Source organism: Schistocerca nitens, chromosome 3, assembly GCF_023898315.1.
Source record: "Schistocerca nitens isolate TAMUIC-IGC-003100 chromosome 3, iqSchNite1.1, whole genome shotgun sequence".
NCBI classification, from domain to species: Eukaryota; Metazoa; Arthropoda; class Insecta; order Orthoptera; family Acrididae; genus Schistocerca; species Schistocerca nitens.
This window is the reverse complement of record NC_064616.1, coordinates 467,842,108-467,859,831: the sequence shown is the minus strand read 5'-3', so window position 1 is coordinate 467,859,831 and position 17,724 is coordinate 467,842,108. Positions and strand designations below refer to the sequence as shown.

Genomic DNA, 17,724 nt, shown 5'->3' with positions numbered 1-17,724 from the left:
TTTACATGGAACTCATAGCAATATACAGATGTTTCCTTTCCTCTTATTTCAGAATTCGAACTCGAACGAGCGTTCTTTTTGCGAATGAAGTGCGTCCTGGCCAAGAGGAATGCCGGCCTCACGACGGGAGGCTACAAGGTGAGCGAAGTGTATTTTTTATTTAGTTTGTTGATTTATTTAACAAATCATGATTAGGGCTATCTTACATCTAACCAGGCATTCTACATATTGTATTACAATCGTTAGAACAACCATGTTACAAGTAACATTAGCATAGAATGTTATGAGGCTGACAGAGGGACTACTTTCACCTTCTTGTTAAAAGCAACGCGGAACTGAATTTTGCGCAGACTGCAGGGTAGCTTGCTCCAAAGACAGCAGCAAGAGAGTAGTTTGCCAATGTTTTTCTTTTGTGGATAATGATGTTTGGTTTGTGGGGCGCTCAACTGCGCGGTCATCAGCGCCCGTACAAAGTCCCAATGTTTACACAGTCCAAATTTGTACACAGTCCAATCTAGCTACAGCACGAATGATGATGAAGCTGATGATATGATGAGGACAACACAAACACCAAGTCCACAGGCAGAGAAAATCCCCAACCGGGCCGGGAATCGAACCCGAGACCCCGTGATCCAGAGGCAGCAACGCTAGCCACTAGACCACTAGCTGTGGACTTTTGTTTCGTGGATGGGCACTGCTAGAATAAATGAGTCGTTGTGTTTCGATTATGATGAGATAACAGGCATTTAGTATCTGATGCGAAGTAGTGCGGTGCATGCGTACTGAGGAGCCGATGAGGTAGACGTAGGGTATTATAGTCAAGTAAGCTGTCCGGCCGCAACCAACATTACGGGTTTATGAAAACCAGAAAAATGGTCTGACGTTGCAGATGTATCAGACACAAGTATTTCCGGTGATTCCTCACTGCCGGCCGGTGTGGCGGTTCTAGGCGCGTCAGTCTGGAACCGCGAGACCGCTACGGTCGCAGGTTCGAATCCTGCCTCGGGCATGGGTGTGTGTGATATCATTAGGTTAGTTAGGTTTAAGTAGTTCTAAGTTCTAGGGGGCTGATGACCTCAGATGTTAAGTCCCATAGTGCTCAGAGCCATTTTGATTCCTCACTAGTCGTGCCTTGCTGGATTACGTGGCAATAATGAAGGTGCGGTATAACGACTGATGACAAACTTTACGTTTCACGTGCTGTGAAAATATGTTCCAAGACTTCTGGAGGGCACGCAGGTAAGCGGAAGTCTTCCTGCACGTGGTGACAGCATTTTATGCCTACTGAAGGTTCTTATCCAAAGTTAAACCCAAGTGCTTCACTCTTGTCTGATACAGTATCGGAAATAGCTGCCACGCTTTGTCTTTACCAGCTGACTGCAGTGTTACAAAGGCGAATATCGGGTCTGAGAGGGTCGGGTGGACTCTGCATAACGCTATGCCACAGACAACGCGGAAGTCGAGGTATCTGGATCTTCGCTTCAGCGGTACTATTGTCGAAGGTTCGGTACTGCATTAGAAGAGGACTGCGGTAAGTGTGACAAGACAAACGGAGGAGGAGAGAAGACAGGGGGACCCCCGCGGCCCGGTGCCCCAGCCGTGGGCAGGTGAGACGTATCGTAACCGTGGCACGGCAGCGGCGTGTTTGTACTATTTCATTGAGCGCGGCAGGAATGCGGCTCAATGTATGCGTGCTCAGATCCGCGCGGCCACAATGGCGGCTGCTGAGCGCGCCGCGGCATTCGCCGGCACGGCCCAGGTGCGCGCAGGGCTCCACACGCCCCCGCACTGCTTTCCCACCAACCGACATTTAAACTGCCCCGCCTCCCCACCCCCTGCCGCGGCAGCACTCCTACACACTTACTTCCACGTCACTACTTTTCCGATCGCGCCTACGTAGCTCACTGCGTAACAGAATTTCCCACGGATGGCAAGGTTCTGGGTTCGAGTTCCGGCCTGGCACACAAATGTAATACGTCAGGACGTTTCAGCAGTCATATCTGCATAACTAAGAGGCTAATGCGCCGCATAGTCCCAGTTGTAGTGTGCCAATGTAACGGCTTCCAGGAGCAACAAAGATTTCATTTTCAATATTTCATACAGTTACTGAAAGAATTTAAAAATATAAAACTCTGTCGTAACTTGCTCCTTAAGAGCTATAATCTTATGTTAACGATTTAACACAATAAGTCAAGCATTACAGTTAGAAACTGTGTATCTGCGTTGACGCAGCGTAGCTCAGGGCGCGCAAATTATACAGATTATATTCTTCTAGCACGCTTAGCGACTTCCAACGAACTTGACACATCATTGCAAACCTCCACGAAACTTTTCCTCACTGACACCCCGCACAAAACGATGGAAGGATAAAAGTTTGTTGCTTACTACATTTTCGCTGTTCATACAGTAAAGCTACAGAATCAGTTATGACGTTTTAATTTCTTGTTTCCTTACTATTAACTCTGTTCGCACAGACAGAATATAACACTGAATGTACCTGCAAAATTATATCACTGTACGACACATCGGGATATATGACGTTTTGTACAAGGGATTTCGGCTGTTTAAAGAATAGGGGTGGGGATTTACTGGTAATTAGTAGTAAGTTAATGGGAGTTTGCGACTTATAACATGAAAGGGATGTGTTTTAAGATAGGAATTAAAGTAAACGTTTACGAATGAGGAACGATTTTGTTTCGCTCATCAGTTCTAAAGCTGGTTTGATGCAGTTCTCCATTTCATTTCACTGACCTCCTATCCTCTCCGTTTTAGTACAACTGCTGCATTTTACTTCATCAACGATCTGTCCTGTAGACTGTTGTCTAGACGTGTTCCTGCTACTCTTTCCTTCCACCATAGGTTTTCAGTAAAGATTCATTTCGTAATTTGCACTTAACATTTCTGTCTTTTCGATACTTTATGCTGTTTATCACGCATTTTTCCTTTGTTGACTCGCTACAGGAAGTTTTTATTCCTTAATTGGTCAACCCATCCGATCTTGAACAGTTTTCTGTAACATCACATTTCAAAGGCTTCGTTTCACTTATTTGCTGGCACTGTCCATGTTTCACACCCCTACAGAGCTCTGCTGCAAGCATAGTCCTCCGTGATATTCTTGTCTCAAGGTATGTTTGGATGTTAGCAGCTGTATCTTCTGGTCGAAAGCCTTTTGCCTTCTGCCATCTTTGCTGCTATGTCTACGTTCCTTCTCTGTTCTATTTCCTAGACACCAAATTGACATGTACGAGCGACCAGCCCTGGCTTCGCATGGATAGCATCTTCTGTACAGTCGGAAGACTTGTGTCGCTTTGTAGCAATAAATTATGTATACAAACCTTCCTTGTGAATCAGTCAATCTATTAATGAAAACTGTATCAAAATCCGTATAGTATTTCCTGAGATTACCTTTCACATGCAAACAGAACACCGCGGCGGGGGACTGTAATATATATATATATATATATATATATATATATATATATATATATATATATATATATATACTCCTGGAAATGGAAAAAAGAACACATTGACACCGGTGTGTCAGACCCACCATACTTGCTCCGGACACTGCGAGAGGGCTGTACAAGCAATGATCACACGCACGGCACAGCGGACACACCAGGAACCGCGGTGTTGGCCGTCGAATGGCGCTAGCTGCGCAGCATTTGTGCACCGCCGCCGTCAGTGTCAGCCAGTTTGCCGTGGCATACGGAGCTCCATCGCAGTCTTTAACACTGGTAGCATGCCGCGACAGCGTGGATGTGAACCGTATGTGCAGTTGACGGACTTTGAGCGAGGGCGTATAGTGGGCATGCGGGAGGCCGGGTGGACGTACCGCCGAATTGCTCAACACGTGGGGCGTGAGGTCTCCACCGTACATCGATGTTGTCGCCAGTGGTCGGCGGAAGGTGCACGTGCCCGTCGACCTGGGACCGGACCGCAGCGACGCACGGATGCACGCCAAGACCGTAGGATCCTACGCAGTGCCGTAGGGGACCGCCCCGCCACTTCCCAGAAAATTAGGGACACTGTTGCTCCTGGGGTATCGGCGAGGACCATTCGCAACCGTCTCCATGCAGCTGGGCTACGGTCCCGCACACCGTTAGGCCGTCTTCCGCTCACGCCCCAACATCGTGCAGCCCGCCTCCAGTGGTGTCGCGACAGGCGTGAATGGAGGGACGAATGGAGACGTGTCGTCTTCAGCGATGAGAGTCGCTTCTGCCTTGGTGCCAATGATGGTCGTATGCGTGTTTGGCGCCGTGCAGGTGAGCGCCACAATCAGGACTCCATACGACCGAGGCACACAGGGCCAACACCCGGCATCATGGTGTGGGGAGCGATCTCCTACACTGGCCGTACACCACTGGTGATCGTCGAGGGGACACTGAATAGTGCACGGTACATCCAAACCGTCATCGAACCCATCGTTCTACCATTCCTAGACCGGCAAGGGAACTTGCTGTTCCAACAGGACAATGCACGTCCGCATGTATCCCGTGCCACCCAACGTGCTCTAGAAGGTGTAAGTCAACTACCCTGGCCAGCAAGATCTCCGGATCTGTCCCCCATTGAGCATGTTTGGGACTGGATGAAGCGTCGTCTCACGCGGTCTGCACGTCCAGCACGAACGCTGGTCCAACTGAGGCGCCAGGTGGAAATGGCATGGCAAGCCGTTCCACAGGACTACATCCAGCATCTCTACGATCGTCTCCATGGGAGAATAGCAGCCTGCATTGCTGCGAAAGGTGGATATACACTGTACTAGTGCCGACATAGTGCATGCTCTGTTGCCTGTGTCTATGTGCCTGTGGTTCTGTCAGTGTGATCATGTGATGTATCTGACCCCAGGAATGTGTCAATAAAGTTTCCCCTTCCTGGGACAATGAATTCACGGTGTTCTTATTTCAATTTCCAGGAGTGTATATATATATATAGGACGAGTCACTAACTACTGCCGCTAAGAATAACTTCAAAACTATGATAGGAGCTGAAAAGTTTGTGGGACAAAAGTTGCATGGGACAACGGGGGACATGATATGTCTTTGGTTCTTTATTGCTAGGTGGGGTAGCTTCAGAGATATGAAGGTCAACTTTTTTAAATGGGATGCTATAGTTTGGAACTTATTTTCTGATAGTAGCTATCGAGACGAATCCAATGATGTGTAACACTAAGATCTTTGAAGGTCAACGAAGGTAAAAAAGGTGGCATGAACGTCCATTTACAGAAGGTGTCCGAAGTGATGACCATTAGTATCAAATGGTTCAAATGGCTCTGAGCACTATGGGAGTTAACTACTGTGGTCATCAGTCCCCTAGAACTTAGAACTACTTAAACCTAACTAACCTAAGGACATCACACACATCCATGCCCGAGGCAGCATTCGAACCTGTGACCGTAGCGGTCACGCGGCTCCAGACTGTAGCGCCTAGAACCGCACGGCCACTTCGGCCGGCCCATTAGTATCAATGCAGTGCTGCAATCTTCTTATCATGGATTGAGTAGTATTCCTTATCACTTCAGCACTTACCGAAGCACATGCTCCGACAATTCTCTCTCGCATATTTTCAGGTGTAGTTGGAACGTCTTTATAAACAATGTCTTTTGCGAATCCCCACTAGAAAAAATCCAGAGGCGTCAAGTGTGGCGAACGAGCCGGCCACGACTCATCTCCTCCGCGTCCAATCCAACGATTTGGGGATTGTATCTGCAACTCATTTCTAGCCATCAGCGAAAAATGTGCCTGACACCCATCGTGTCGATACCACATTCTGTTCCTTGTTCCTACAGGTATTTCTTCCAATAACAGACCTAATGTTTCTTGCAGGAATGTGGTGTACTTCCTACCATTAAGATTTCCTTCGATGAAACAGGGGCCTATATATTAAAAATATCTCTGACGCGACCCCAGCTAGCAACAAAAAACCAACGTCATATCATGGCCCCCGTTGTCCCATGCAAAATTTGTCCCACAAACTTTTCAGCTACTGTTATACTTTCGGAGTTATTCTAGGTGGCAATAGTTAGTGACTCACCCTGTATAAATATGTAACACTTTAGCCACACAAGGTGAATTATCTGAAACTAGCACCCCTTTTAATTCGTGAATAGTCGAAGATACTGAAACGATGATTACGATAATGATATTTGGCAAAGGGGTACGTAATTTGTTACATGGGTAATACTTTAAACTGCTGTATCGATCGAGATATTGAAGGAAGTATGGTTTTTTAATTGAACAATATACATACTTTTTCAAGATGTTTACGTCATTTTAAGGCATAACAAGTAAAGTGATATAACTCTTGTTAATGTTGGCGGTGAAGCTTCTTTCAAAAGTATCCGAGAAATGTGCTAAAACTGAAAGCAAAGCTGCCAGACTCGGCTGTTGTTATGTAAACTCCTTCAAGTGGAGTTCCCGTGCCAGGTTTCGTCGTAATGTGCAGCAACAAGAAAGACCTGCGCTAGCAAGATAAAAGCTATTTCCGCTTGGTGCTATTTTATACAACACCGGCCCAGGGTCAACAGCCAATGTTGTAAATGGAACTGTATGCTAAATTCTAGAATTTCAGAAAGCACTTAGGAAAACTATTTCCCCGATGAGATGGGGCGGGTTGGCAACGGTCCTGTATCCACGCTTCAGCCATTGATTTTTAAAAATAGTTCAGAGTAAAATAAAACAGTTATTGAGGTTAAAATACGGGTGCTGTTGTTTATGAAAATTATGATGGTGATCTAATGTATTCTAAGTCTCAAATAGGGCGATGCGGTACGTCCTCATGATAATTCTGCTTGGGGACTGGGTTGTGGGAGGCCTTGGAGAGAATGTTGTTAGGAAAAAGATGAGCCATGTCTTTGTAAAAATGATCTAATAGCTGGGTTGCAGGTGTTAAGATAGGAGTAGCATGTCAGTTGCACATGAAAAGAGTGGGTTGGTGCGTTAATTTGTGGTGAGATGGGTAGGGTAGGTTATACTTGGAAAGAGGGGTAGATCTCGGGTATGAGTTGACAGTCTGGTACGGAAAGGCAAGTGAAATTCCGTTGGGTGAGGATATGAAGTGCATGGAGAGGGAAATTGGGTGGCGTCTTGATAGAGGCGAGGCAACTAACCAGAGTTGTTAAGGATGAGGGAGACTATTGGGTGTTCATGGGAGATGTGGGAGAGACCTAGGAGTTAAAAGTGTTGGAGGTGATGTGGAAATTGTATTAAATGCTAAAGGAAATCGGTGGCGTAGGGTAGATGGATACGGAAGGAAAGGTCGAGTGCATAGCGCTCTAGGATTTTTAGGAAGTCGTACAATTTTGGAAGAACGGTAGTCTATGCGACGTAGGTTAGCATGAGACAGATGAGGTCTTGTAGATATGGAAAATGATTTGGCCTTTTAGCAATTTTAATAGTTCCAATTTATTGTAGGCTTTCTTTTGGACGGCTAGTTCGTGGAGACTCGAGGTTAGTTTCTGATCGAATGTTAGTCCAAGATAGTGGGAGGTTGTAATTAAACCTTCGCTACAGTTGCAGACAGTCAACATCGGTCTGGCCAAGTTGAACAGGGCTTTGCTCGTGAAGCTGTTTTATCAAAGAAACGGCAGTAGTACTGCTGCTCTTCCCGAGCGTCGATGAAATAAAGGGATATGAGAGGTCCTCTTTCCGCACTGGCGTTGAGGAATATGGTTCCGAAGTTCATCGGCCGATCGTTCCAAACTGCTTGCCCAACAAGATCACCAGATTTGAACCCGTATGATTTCTGGCTGTGAGATTACCTGAAGGACAGTATTTATCAACGGGACCGTAACAGACGTTGAAGGCTGAGGAGGAGCATAGCGAGGAAGGTAGCCAACATCCCACCTGAGATGTTTCGGGTAGCAGTATGTCCCTCTCTAGTGCGGTTCCAGGTTGTTATGGATGCAGACGGTCGCCGCATTGACCAACGTTAGTATCGTGGAACGTAAATATGGTACGCTATTAACAAATGTTCCCCTCTTATATGTAAATTAAAATGTTTTTCTTTTAATATTTTATCAGTTATTTCTATTCCTCGTATCCTTACAAATGTTTCCACGAAGTTTCATTGTCCTACGATCACTGGTTTTCACGGGGGCCCTCTCAAGCACGGAAGTTTAATTATAACCGCCGTGTATTACAGTGTTTTATTTTACTGTGATTGGATGTTTGTAGACTGCGAGATAAAGCTTTCGGGGAAGGAAAGCTCGGATAGTTTTTCCTAAGATTATTTTCTTTTTTGCATTGTACAGCTATATTAAGAGAAAAATATAGAAATGAAAGAAAAGAAGAAGAATGAAGTTGAAATGAAAAAAAAATACGGTTGTTGCTGGCATTGCCTTTATTATGATTACTTTTCCTCATATGAACATTAGTACCAGTAGTATTTATTATATGTAGCCACTTGTTGTGTGTGGCAGGTGATCCACTGCTCGGGCTACCTGAAGGTGAAGCAGTTCACTCTGGAGTCTTCCCCGTACGACAGCTGCTACCAGAACGTGGGGCTCGTCGCGGTGGGCCACTCGCTGCCCCCCAGCGCCATCACCGAGATCAAGCTGCACTGCAACATGTTCATGTTCCGCGCCAGCCTCGACCTCAAGCTCATCTTCCTCGACGCCAGGTTCGTGCCGCCCTGCTCCTGCGCTTCCTCCCCTGCTTTCTTCTGACGACTGTTTGTTTAAGGTATATCTATACCTACATCGCTGGCCACCGTGAAGGCGGCATGCAATAGACGTCAAATTGGCACGATTCGTATTACATTGTTGTTGTGCAAATCAAATGATAAACTTTCCAGCACAACCACACTGTCTACATCTAGTGTATAAGGGGAGATTGCATAGTCGGTTGAGGAGATCTCGTGAACGTATCGGAATGCGACAGTGCAGGATCGTAGCCTATGGAAAATGCGGCTTATAGTTCCACAATGTTGCTACACGCGCTGTCCAGGTTCCCAAGACTGTCATGAGAATACGGAATCGATGGGTGATGGGTTCAGGAGGTTCGTACTCGAAACTATGCAGAATCTCATTAGTTCCACACGACTAGCGCACGAAAGGAAAGGCATATTGTTCATTCAGCCTTCCAGTCGTACAGCCACGTCGCGTACTTTGAGTCAAGAAATAGCCCGCTTCTCCTGAAGCGGTAGAATACACTGCAGTGATGCGATCGACAACACTAGACAGTGGGGTAGCAACTGTGGACAGCAAGCGCTACATTTATATGTTATGGCCGGTGGCTGTACCCTGCCTCGTAAAGTTATCTTTTAACAAAATGTTCAAATGTGTGTAAAATCTTACGGGACTTAACTGCTAAGGTCATCAGTCCCTAAGCTTACACACTACTTAACCTAAATTATCCTAAGGACAAACACACACATCCATGCCCGAGGGAGGACTCCAACCTCCGCCGGGACTAGCCGCACTGTCTATGACTGCAGCGCCTCAGACCGCTCGGCTAATCCCGCGCGGCTATCTTTTAACAAGATAATGCAAGTTCATGCGTTGCCCTTGCTGTCCTGACGTTCCTGGATACAGAGGCTGCTCCGCCGTTGCCCTGGTAGCCACGTTTCCAGATCACTCACCCACTGAAAACGTGTGGTCAAGGATAACCAAGAGACTGGCACGCGCCCACTCACCAGACATTACGACTGATGATGAAGTTTTGTACAAAGCTGAAGCAGCACTGAATGATGTATCCACGTCTGTCATGCAAGTTCAGTTCGTCACGATTTCCACCAATTTTAGAGACATTGCGCCAAAGCTGACAGCTCTATGAACAAAATTTCGCTCCCTATACACTCCCATATCACTTTCTTCCTACAGTATTATATCCGTGCAATAAGTGAAACTGCATTAATGCTACTCTTCCTGGAGTTACAATTTTATTGGCCAGCAGTGTATCTGTGTACCCGTGGTGGAGCGAATTTCGTACCAACCTCAGCGATATTCCATCTTATTCCATTCGCGTATGGAACGAGGGGAAAATGGTTGTCTGTATGCATCTGCATGCATTCTAACATCGCTTATCGATTTTCATTCTCCCTACGCGAGCAACACGATGGTGGCTCCAGATGCGTTTCCCCTTTCATGTTCTGTGGATTTTTCCCTGGACTAATAATATTTTGTTTTTAGATGTGATACTTATAAAAATAAACGTATTCGAACACATGCTTGTCTGTCCCCTCCATTCTACCACACACACACACACACGCGCACACACACACACACACACACACACACACACACAGACACACACACACACACACACACACACACACACAGAGAGAGAGCGAGAGAGAGAGAGCGAGAGAGAGAGAGAGAGAAATGGTTCAAATGGCTCTGAGCACTATGGGACTTAACATCTGTGGTCATCAGTCCCCTAGAACTTAGAACTACTTAAACCTAACTAACCTAAGGACAACACACACATCCATGCCCGAGGCAGGATTCGAACCTGCGGCCGTAGCGGTCACGCGGTTCCAGACTGAAGCGCCTAGAACCGCACGGCCACACCGGCCGGCACACACACACACACACACACGCACACACACACACACACACACACAGAGAGAGAGAGAGAGAGAGAGAGAGCAGTATTATGACTGAAATCGGTCACAGTACCTGTAAAATAATTCGTCATTTCGTAGCACTTACTGACAACTATTAAAACAAATTCAAGTCTTCCACGCGCCATCCCTACCACAGATTTTACGTGTTTCATATCTCTTGTTAGTATTGCCACTAAGTATTTAAACGTTATGACGTGCTCCAGATATTCACCTCTGACGTTGTATTCGGATGCTATCAAATTCTTTCTCTGTGTTTATTTTAGTTCAAAGACAATTCGCATTTCTTTTATCAGATGTAAATACTTTCTTCATTTACTCTGAATTACCGGGGGAGGTGATGCGGCGGTAAGAAATGGGATTCGGGAGGACATCGATTCAAGTTCCGTCTGCCCATCTAGATATACCGGTACATTTCCTAGAACTGCTGAAGAAAAACGCCGAGGTGATTATTTTGAAGAGTAGACGGCAGATGTCCTTCATCAATACGAGATTTTGCTCCGCCTCTAATCTCTTAGTTGTCGACGGGACGTTAAACCCTAATCTTACATCTTCTTTTGCATTCTGAATTTCTCGGTGAGCATGACTGATCCAGGAATCGAATTTTTGTTGTCCAGAAATAAGTTCATCAACTTTTTACAGGTGGGTTGGCAACATTATTTACGCAATTGATTGTTTCCTGAACGTGACAGACAGCCAAAACTGGGAAATAATACAACACATGAAAATCGATGTGATGACTCGATTTAACACTGATTCTATAGTGCTTCGCCGTGAGACAATAATGCCCCATTAAAGTTAGTTCTTAGTAACCGGAAAAGTTGCAATGTAACTCGTTTCTGAAAACTTATCGGTAACAAATGGTGAGAAACCGAAAATGCAACCTCATGAAAGCTAACGGAATTCCTACTGAAAACGACTGCGAAGTCTATTTTTGGCTTGGAATGTATTCACGTTTCTCTGGCGAAGCTATATATAGCGGTTGAAGTTGCGGTTTTGCTCAGCAATGTTTCAACCCAGCGTCGAAAGGAATTTAGTTCTTTCCTTAATAAACGTAACATATCAAAGTGATTTTCTATTGTTTCCATTGTTTATCTCAACGGAATTGTGAATTTAACATAATAAAAGGAAAGTGCAGTTACATTGATAAGTGATTATCTATACTTTACCTCGTTGTATTTTCCGTGGCTGTTAGCAGTCATATCCAGTCGACGGTTAAGCGTAAATTTCTAAATATGGCAATGGTTAGAATTTGTCCTAATTCCCCATTTTATTCTCAAGGCACTTAATACAGGCTGGCCAAAATAAAACTCGCCCGAAAAATGTTTACAAGCCTGACATGAAATAAATTACACTGACTAATGAACAGGAGAACCACTTTTCTTCAGAATATGCTGGTAATGGCCTCCCTTGATGTCGATGCAGTGCTGTGCGTGTTTTGTCAATCTATCAGACACCGTAGCAGCTGTGATTGGGAAATGGCAGTAACAGAATTTTCAGTATTCCGCTGCATCTCATCCAATGTGAAAGAATAAAGAATGATTTCACAACTCGTGATTCTCCCCCCCCCCCCCAAAAAAAAAAATATAGGGCGAGAGATCATGCGATCTTGGAATTTTGGGTGCCAGGATAGTTTGCTGCCCATGTTGTCTGTCCTTTCGTCATCCAACGCCTTTTGAGCTCGTGGCAAGGTTGCTCCATCTTGCTAATTCTTGCTCACCTGTTTGCTGTTCACATTACGTTGCCGCGACTTCTAGGGAACTCTTTTGCAGTAATTTTCATTCTGGCCATCCTGCATTATGCGTCCTATCTCTCATGTTCGTGAATGTAGTTAATTGCTTTAAAGACGAAAGAAACACGTTCAATCCTTTTTTTATTTTAAGCTCATGAAGAGAAAAATATAATAAATTTGTCCATTTAGGTTAGTAATGAGTTCTGACGCCGTTTTCAGCTAAATAATTATTAAGTCTGCAATAACCCACGATTAGATTTTCAAGAAAAGTGTAGACATTAAATCACGACCGATTTTCGGCAAAGTCCGGTACAGTCATCAACACTGTACAATGTAATTTCTCGCATTGCGATATACAAAATGCTTATTTAGAGCACTTTCACAGTTTAGCGCTTAATGTGCGAATGATTAGTTGATACACTACTCAGATCCCATACATACACATGATTCGCATATGTTCGTTATTCAGTTTCTTTTCTGAGGAAGCAGTAAAGGAAACAAAGGAGAAATTTGGAAAGAAAAATAAATTTCAGGGAGAAGAAACAAAACATTTAAGATTTTCCGGACGACATTGTAATTTTGCCAGAAACTGCAAAGTACTTGAAGGATCATTTGAACGGAATGGATAGTTTCTTGAAAAGAGGTTATAAAATTTACATCAGTAAAAATAAAACAAGGGTATTGAAATTAAGTCTAATTATGTCTGGAAGTAAAAAGTAGTAGACGAGTTTTTCTATTTGGGCAGCAAAATAAGTGAGGAAGGCAGAATTATTGTGGATTAAAATGCAGACTTGGAACATCAAGAAAACCTTTTCCGAAAAATAGATGAGTGAATCGGATAAATACTGAAGAGGTGCTAAATCGAATCGGAGAGAAAAGAAGTTTATGGCACAGATTTTTGAAAAAAATTATTCGGTTGATATGGCACATCCTGAGGCATCAATGAATAGTAAGCACGTTTCAACGATACCGTTGAAAACGTACATTCTACATCTACATCTACATGGATACTCTGCAAATCACATTTAAGTGCCTGGCAGTGGGTTCATCGAACCACCTTCACAATTCTCTATTATTCCAATCTCGTATACCGCGCGGGAAGAATGAACACCTATAGCTTTCCGTACGAGCTCTGATTTCCCTTATTTTATCTTTGTGATCGTTCCTCCCTATGTAAGTCGGTATCAACACAATATTTTCGCATTCGGAGGAGAAAGTTGTTGATTGAAATTTCGTAAGAAGATTCCGTCGTAACGAAAAACGCCTTTCTTTTAATGATGTCCATCCCAAAGCCTGTATCATTTCTGTGACACTCTCTCCCATATTTCGCAATAATACATTCGGTAATTAAACCTGTCCTAAATTATCAATCATCTTTTTAAATAATAGTAATGTTTACAAAGATAATACTGAAAAAATTGTAGTTAATCTTCACAAAGCTGTTTGTGAGTAATAAAGGGATGCATTGTGCAGAAATAAACATAGTTCCTCCCACAATAAAACAGAAAATAGTGCAGTCAGTATCATTGCTGAATCTCTGTGAAGTGATGTAGTTCAACACAGAATACACAGTGAAAACTTTAGACGCATGTGGGTAGCCGTGAAAGCGTGAAAAATATATGTCTTGTAACATGCGGCTGTTCCATCAACGTCTTAGTGAATCTTATTCTCATTTACTGTGGACGTAAACATTTAAGTAATGTGATTTTAAGTTGACTTGTTTTTCTATTCATTGGTTCCTTAGTCACTAAAGCCTTGACTACCTGTGGTCGTGTATCACTTACTTATAATCATTCCGTAACTGTAGTACAAGATCTGAAGTGTGCAGAATTTTGGCTGTAGCAGTGCATAATTCTAAATCTTCCTGAATCTCCTCTAAATGTGAGTCATTCGTCTACGAAACAAACTACCCAGTAACGTGCGTCCGATCAATGTGTTCCATAATCCATTATGACGAAAATTGTATTAGTTTAGGCCAGTATCATCAATACTTATCTGCTGGCAAGTTTGAAAAACAATTCCTTCGCTTCATATCGTCAGGTGCAAATATTATCGACCGCCTAGGACGGTTAGAGCTCTGCGCGGATGCGGATTTTGCTGTTGTTGTTGTTTTCAGTCCCAAGGCTGTTTTGATGCACCTCTATTCTGAGAGAACCTCTTCATATTATTATTATCGTATTTATCTTCTTTGAAATGTACTCTGTCCATGCAACTAAAAAAAATGCTGTTTCTTTTATGCAGCATGCGTTTTGCTTGCTTTTATTTAAAAAGCGTCCTCCGTGGCAATTTTTGGAATCTTGTTATCGCATCTAAGTGCCACCTGGAATTGTGACTCGTTGTTCTGCGTACATCAGGAGGTACGATTTTCGGGGTTTGCGAACACAACTCATCTAAACACTTTACACGTTTCTAAAAAACACATAGCGAACGTGATGTGTTTAGATGCTTGAAAACGCCGAAAAACGGATATCCTGGTGTATGCAGAAGAACAAGGCATAATTCCAGGGAATACATAAGTGATACCCAGATTTAAAAAAAAAAATCACTACTGAGGATATTTCATAAATAAAGAAAAAATAACAACAACGAAGACTCTTCATTTCTGCGTAACTCCTGCAGCCGCCGTCCATTTTAACCTGCTTGCTATAGTTAAGCCTATGTCTCCCTCTACCATTTAATCCCGCCACAATTCCCTCCATTACCAAACTGACGACACCTTGATGTCTTCGGGCGCGTCTTACCAACCAATACACCCATTTATTCAAGCTGTGCCATTAATTTCTTTCCCCCACTAGTTCTATTTAGTACCACCTCATTAATTATTCGATCCACTCTTCTAATCTTCAACATTCTTTTTTAACACGGCATTACAATTCTCTTCTTTTCTGAACTGTTTATCGTCCACGTTTCAGTTCCGTACAAGGCTACACCCCAAACAAATATCTTCAGAAAAGACTTTTTAATTGTTAAATTTTCACTTTTGTTAACAAAATTCTTTTTTTCAGAAACGCTTTTCTCACTATTGCAGTCTCCATGTTTTGTTCACTCTGCTTCGACCATTGTCAGTTATTTTGCTGCCCATACAGCAGATATCATTGATTACCTTTGGTATCTCTTTTCTTAAGGTAATTTCCTCAGTATTATTTTGTTTAATTTGACTACATGCCATTACGCTTGTTTTACTTTTGTCGATGTTCATCACACGCTCTCTTTCCAAGACACTATACATTCCGTTCACCTGCACTTTCAAGTCTTTTGCCATCTCTGACAGAATTACGATGTCTTTAGCAAGCCTTAAAAGTTTTCCTTCTTCTCCCTGAACTTTTAGCTTTCCAAATTTCTCCTAGGCTTTTCTTATTGCTTGCTCAGTGTAAGCATTTGGTAATGTTCGGGAGAGACTACAACCCACTCTCACCCCTTTCGCAAGCATCTCCCCCCCTTCCCAGTCTCTTGCGCGCGGATATCGAATAACTCTTTGGCAGATAAGAACCTGCACCGATAGATATCCGCCAATATATTTGCGGATATCCGCAGTTGTAATTACTTTGCAAGTAAAATTTAAAAGACAGTGTGGGTGTTACGATTTTCATCTATTTGTATTAAATATGATCGACTACAGTAATTACTGTTTTAAGTCACTATTCTTAATCATTCGAGTCGGAGGGCCACTGTATTATTTCGAATACCGTGTTCTGATAAGGGCAGATGATGTAAGGGCGAAAGATGGGGTTACGCCCTTCTTACTAGTTTTCGCGCACTTACGCGTACGTCCTGCTTCCATCAAACCAGACTTGCATACCTCCAATTTCATTTACAGTAACAGAGATAGGTTAGGGCATAACCGAAAGTTGCCACAAAACGACATGCTGTTCTATGATACTCGATCCACTGGAATCTTCGTTCCATGGACTGACTCATGTCTGTATGTCACATACGACATAAATAACGTTCAGTAGAAAATCAATGTATTTCAGCGCAATGCTTATTACATTGAGAAGTGTAGCACGTTAACGTGGTTTAAGTTTCTGGTGAACTGATGTATGTTTGATAAACGAAGAATATAGAAGTTTTTTACAGTATGAAACAACTTATGACAACTTTAAATACTTCATTTGATTTCTCAATGTTGCGCAAATATTACCCAGAAAAATTCACAAAATCCATATACGTACTTATGGCAGGAAGCTGTAACTTACCAATAGTATCAAGAATGTGTCAGGCTGTGTTATATTAAAATGTGGTCGCGATAGGCCTCAATTTTCTTACTCAATGAATTTCAGATTACCAGTTTCTTCCATCAACAGACGAATATGTAGGCTACCATCAGAGCTTCGGCTACAGGACGGGTTCACTGGTTGAGAAAATTTTAATGTCCTTGGATGCGGTGAAGCATAATGATCCTGCGTTTGCGGGTAGCATGTCTCGCAGACCTCCAACGATAGTGTAGTCTCAAAAAGGAGATCTCGGTCATTATCGGTTAGAAATGATTTTGATCGAGGGAATTGGCAGTGGAAGAGACAACGGAAATCCGTGATGGGGCGGCGGAGGGTCGTGTGAGAACTTGCGGTGGTCCGCCACCCACCTCCATGAAACGGGAGCCGCGTCATCTCGCGCGCACATAAAGATTGGGTTACGCATGGGGGCTCGGCCCGCCTGGGAAGATACTCGATATTCTACAGCCCGCAAATAGCCCTCTCGCCACAAGTAGCTCAGCCTCCGGTGTGATTTACGTCGTTCAACCAGCGCTCCCTGCCGCCTCTGTGGCACCGCTCCGTACACACGTGCCGCAATAAACACGTTGCCTGGTTTTCTCTATTTCTGAAAAGCACGTGCTGATTAGGTAACGTTAGCTTAGGAGGCAGCGCGGCGAGTCCGACTGAGGCCGCTGCTGCTGCACTAGCTGGCCCGGCTGGATCTTAGGTGGTTTATCGCAGTCACTTGGATTTGTGGTAGTTCATCATGGATAATGCACATAAGCCGTTAAAATGAGAAAACGCGCGGAAGAAAGTTTACACATACAGTGAAAGTTTCCACGGACGTTATTTACGTCTTATGAGCATTAGACTGTGATCCGTGTCATGTTTCTGTACATGACGTTTTGTCAACTGTAAAATTATAAAATTTTAAAAAAGGGTCTGTAATACTTTTAAAATTTTCAAGAATTGTCTACATACTACCTCAATCGCATTTAATATTAGAATTTTTTTTTTACAAGTGATGATCACTTTCGGTAGCTAACTACCATCTTCAGGTCTGAGAACAGGCAAATCAAAAGAAAAATTGCTTTACGTACTCTGTTACACTCTGTTAATACTCAGTTATTCACTGGGTAACAAAAAAGAATAAGAAATAATTATTTAGAAGAAAAGCTAATTCATTATATTACTTTTATGCGCTGTTAACAAAAAGCAAACATTTGTTACTTG

The 17,724-nt window shown here is 43.4% G+C and overlaps 1 protein-coding gene across 1 annotated transcript in view; it reads left to right on the top strand.

Annotated features, from left to right (window-relative positions):
• Positions 1-17,724, top strand: part of LOC126249281 (single-minded homolog 1-like) — a 137,194-nt gene that overhangs the window by 95,994 nt on the left and 23,476 nt on the right. The window contains exons 5-6 of the mRNA XM_049950935.1: positions 53-138; positions 8,423-8,622. Of these exons, the coding sequence (XP_049806892.1) occupies positions 53-138; positions 8,423-8,622 (286 nt within the window). The remainder of the gene's footprint in view (positions 1-52; positions 139-8,422; positions 8,623-17,724) is intronic.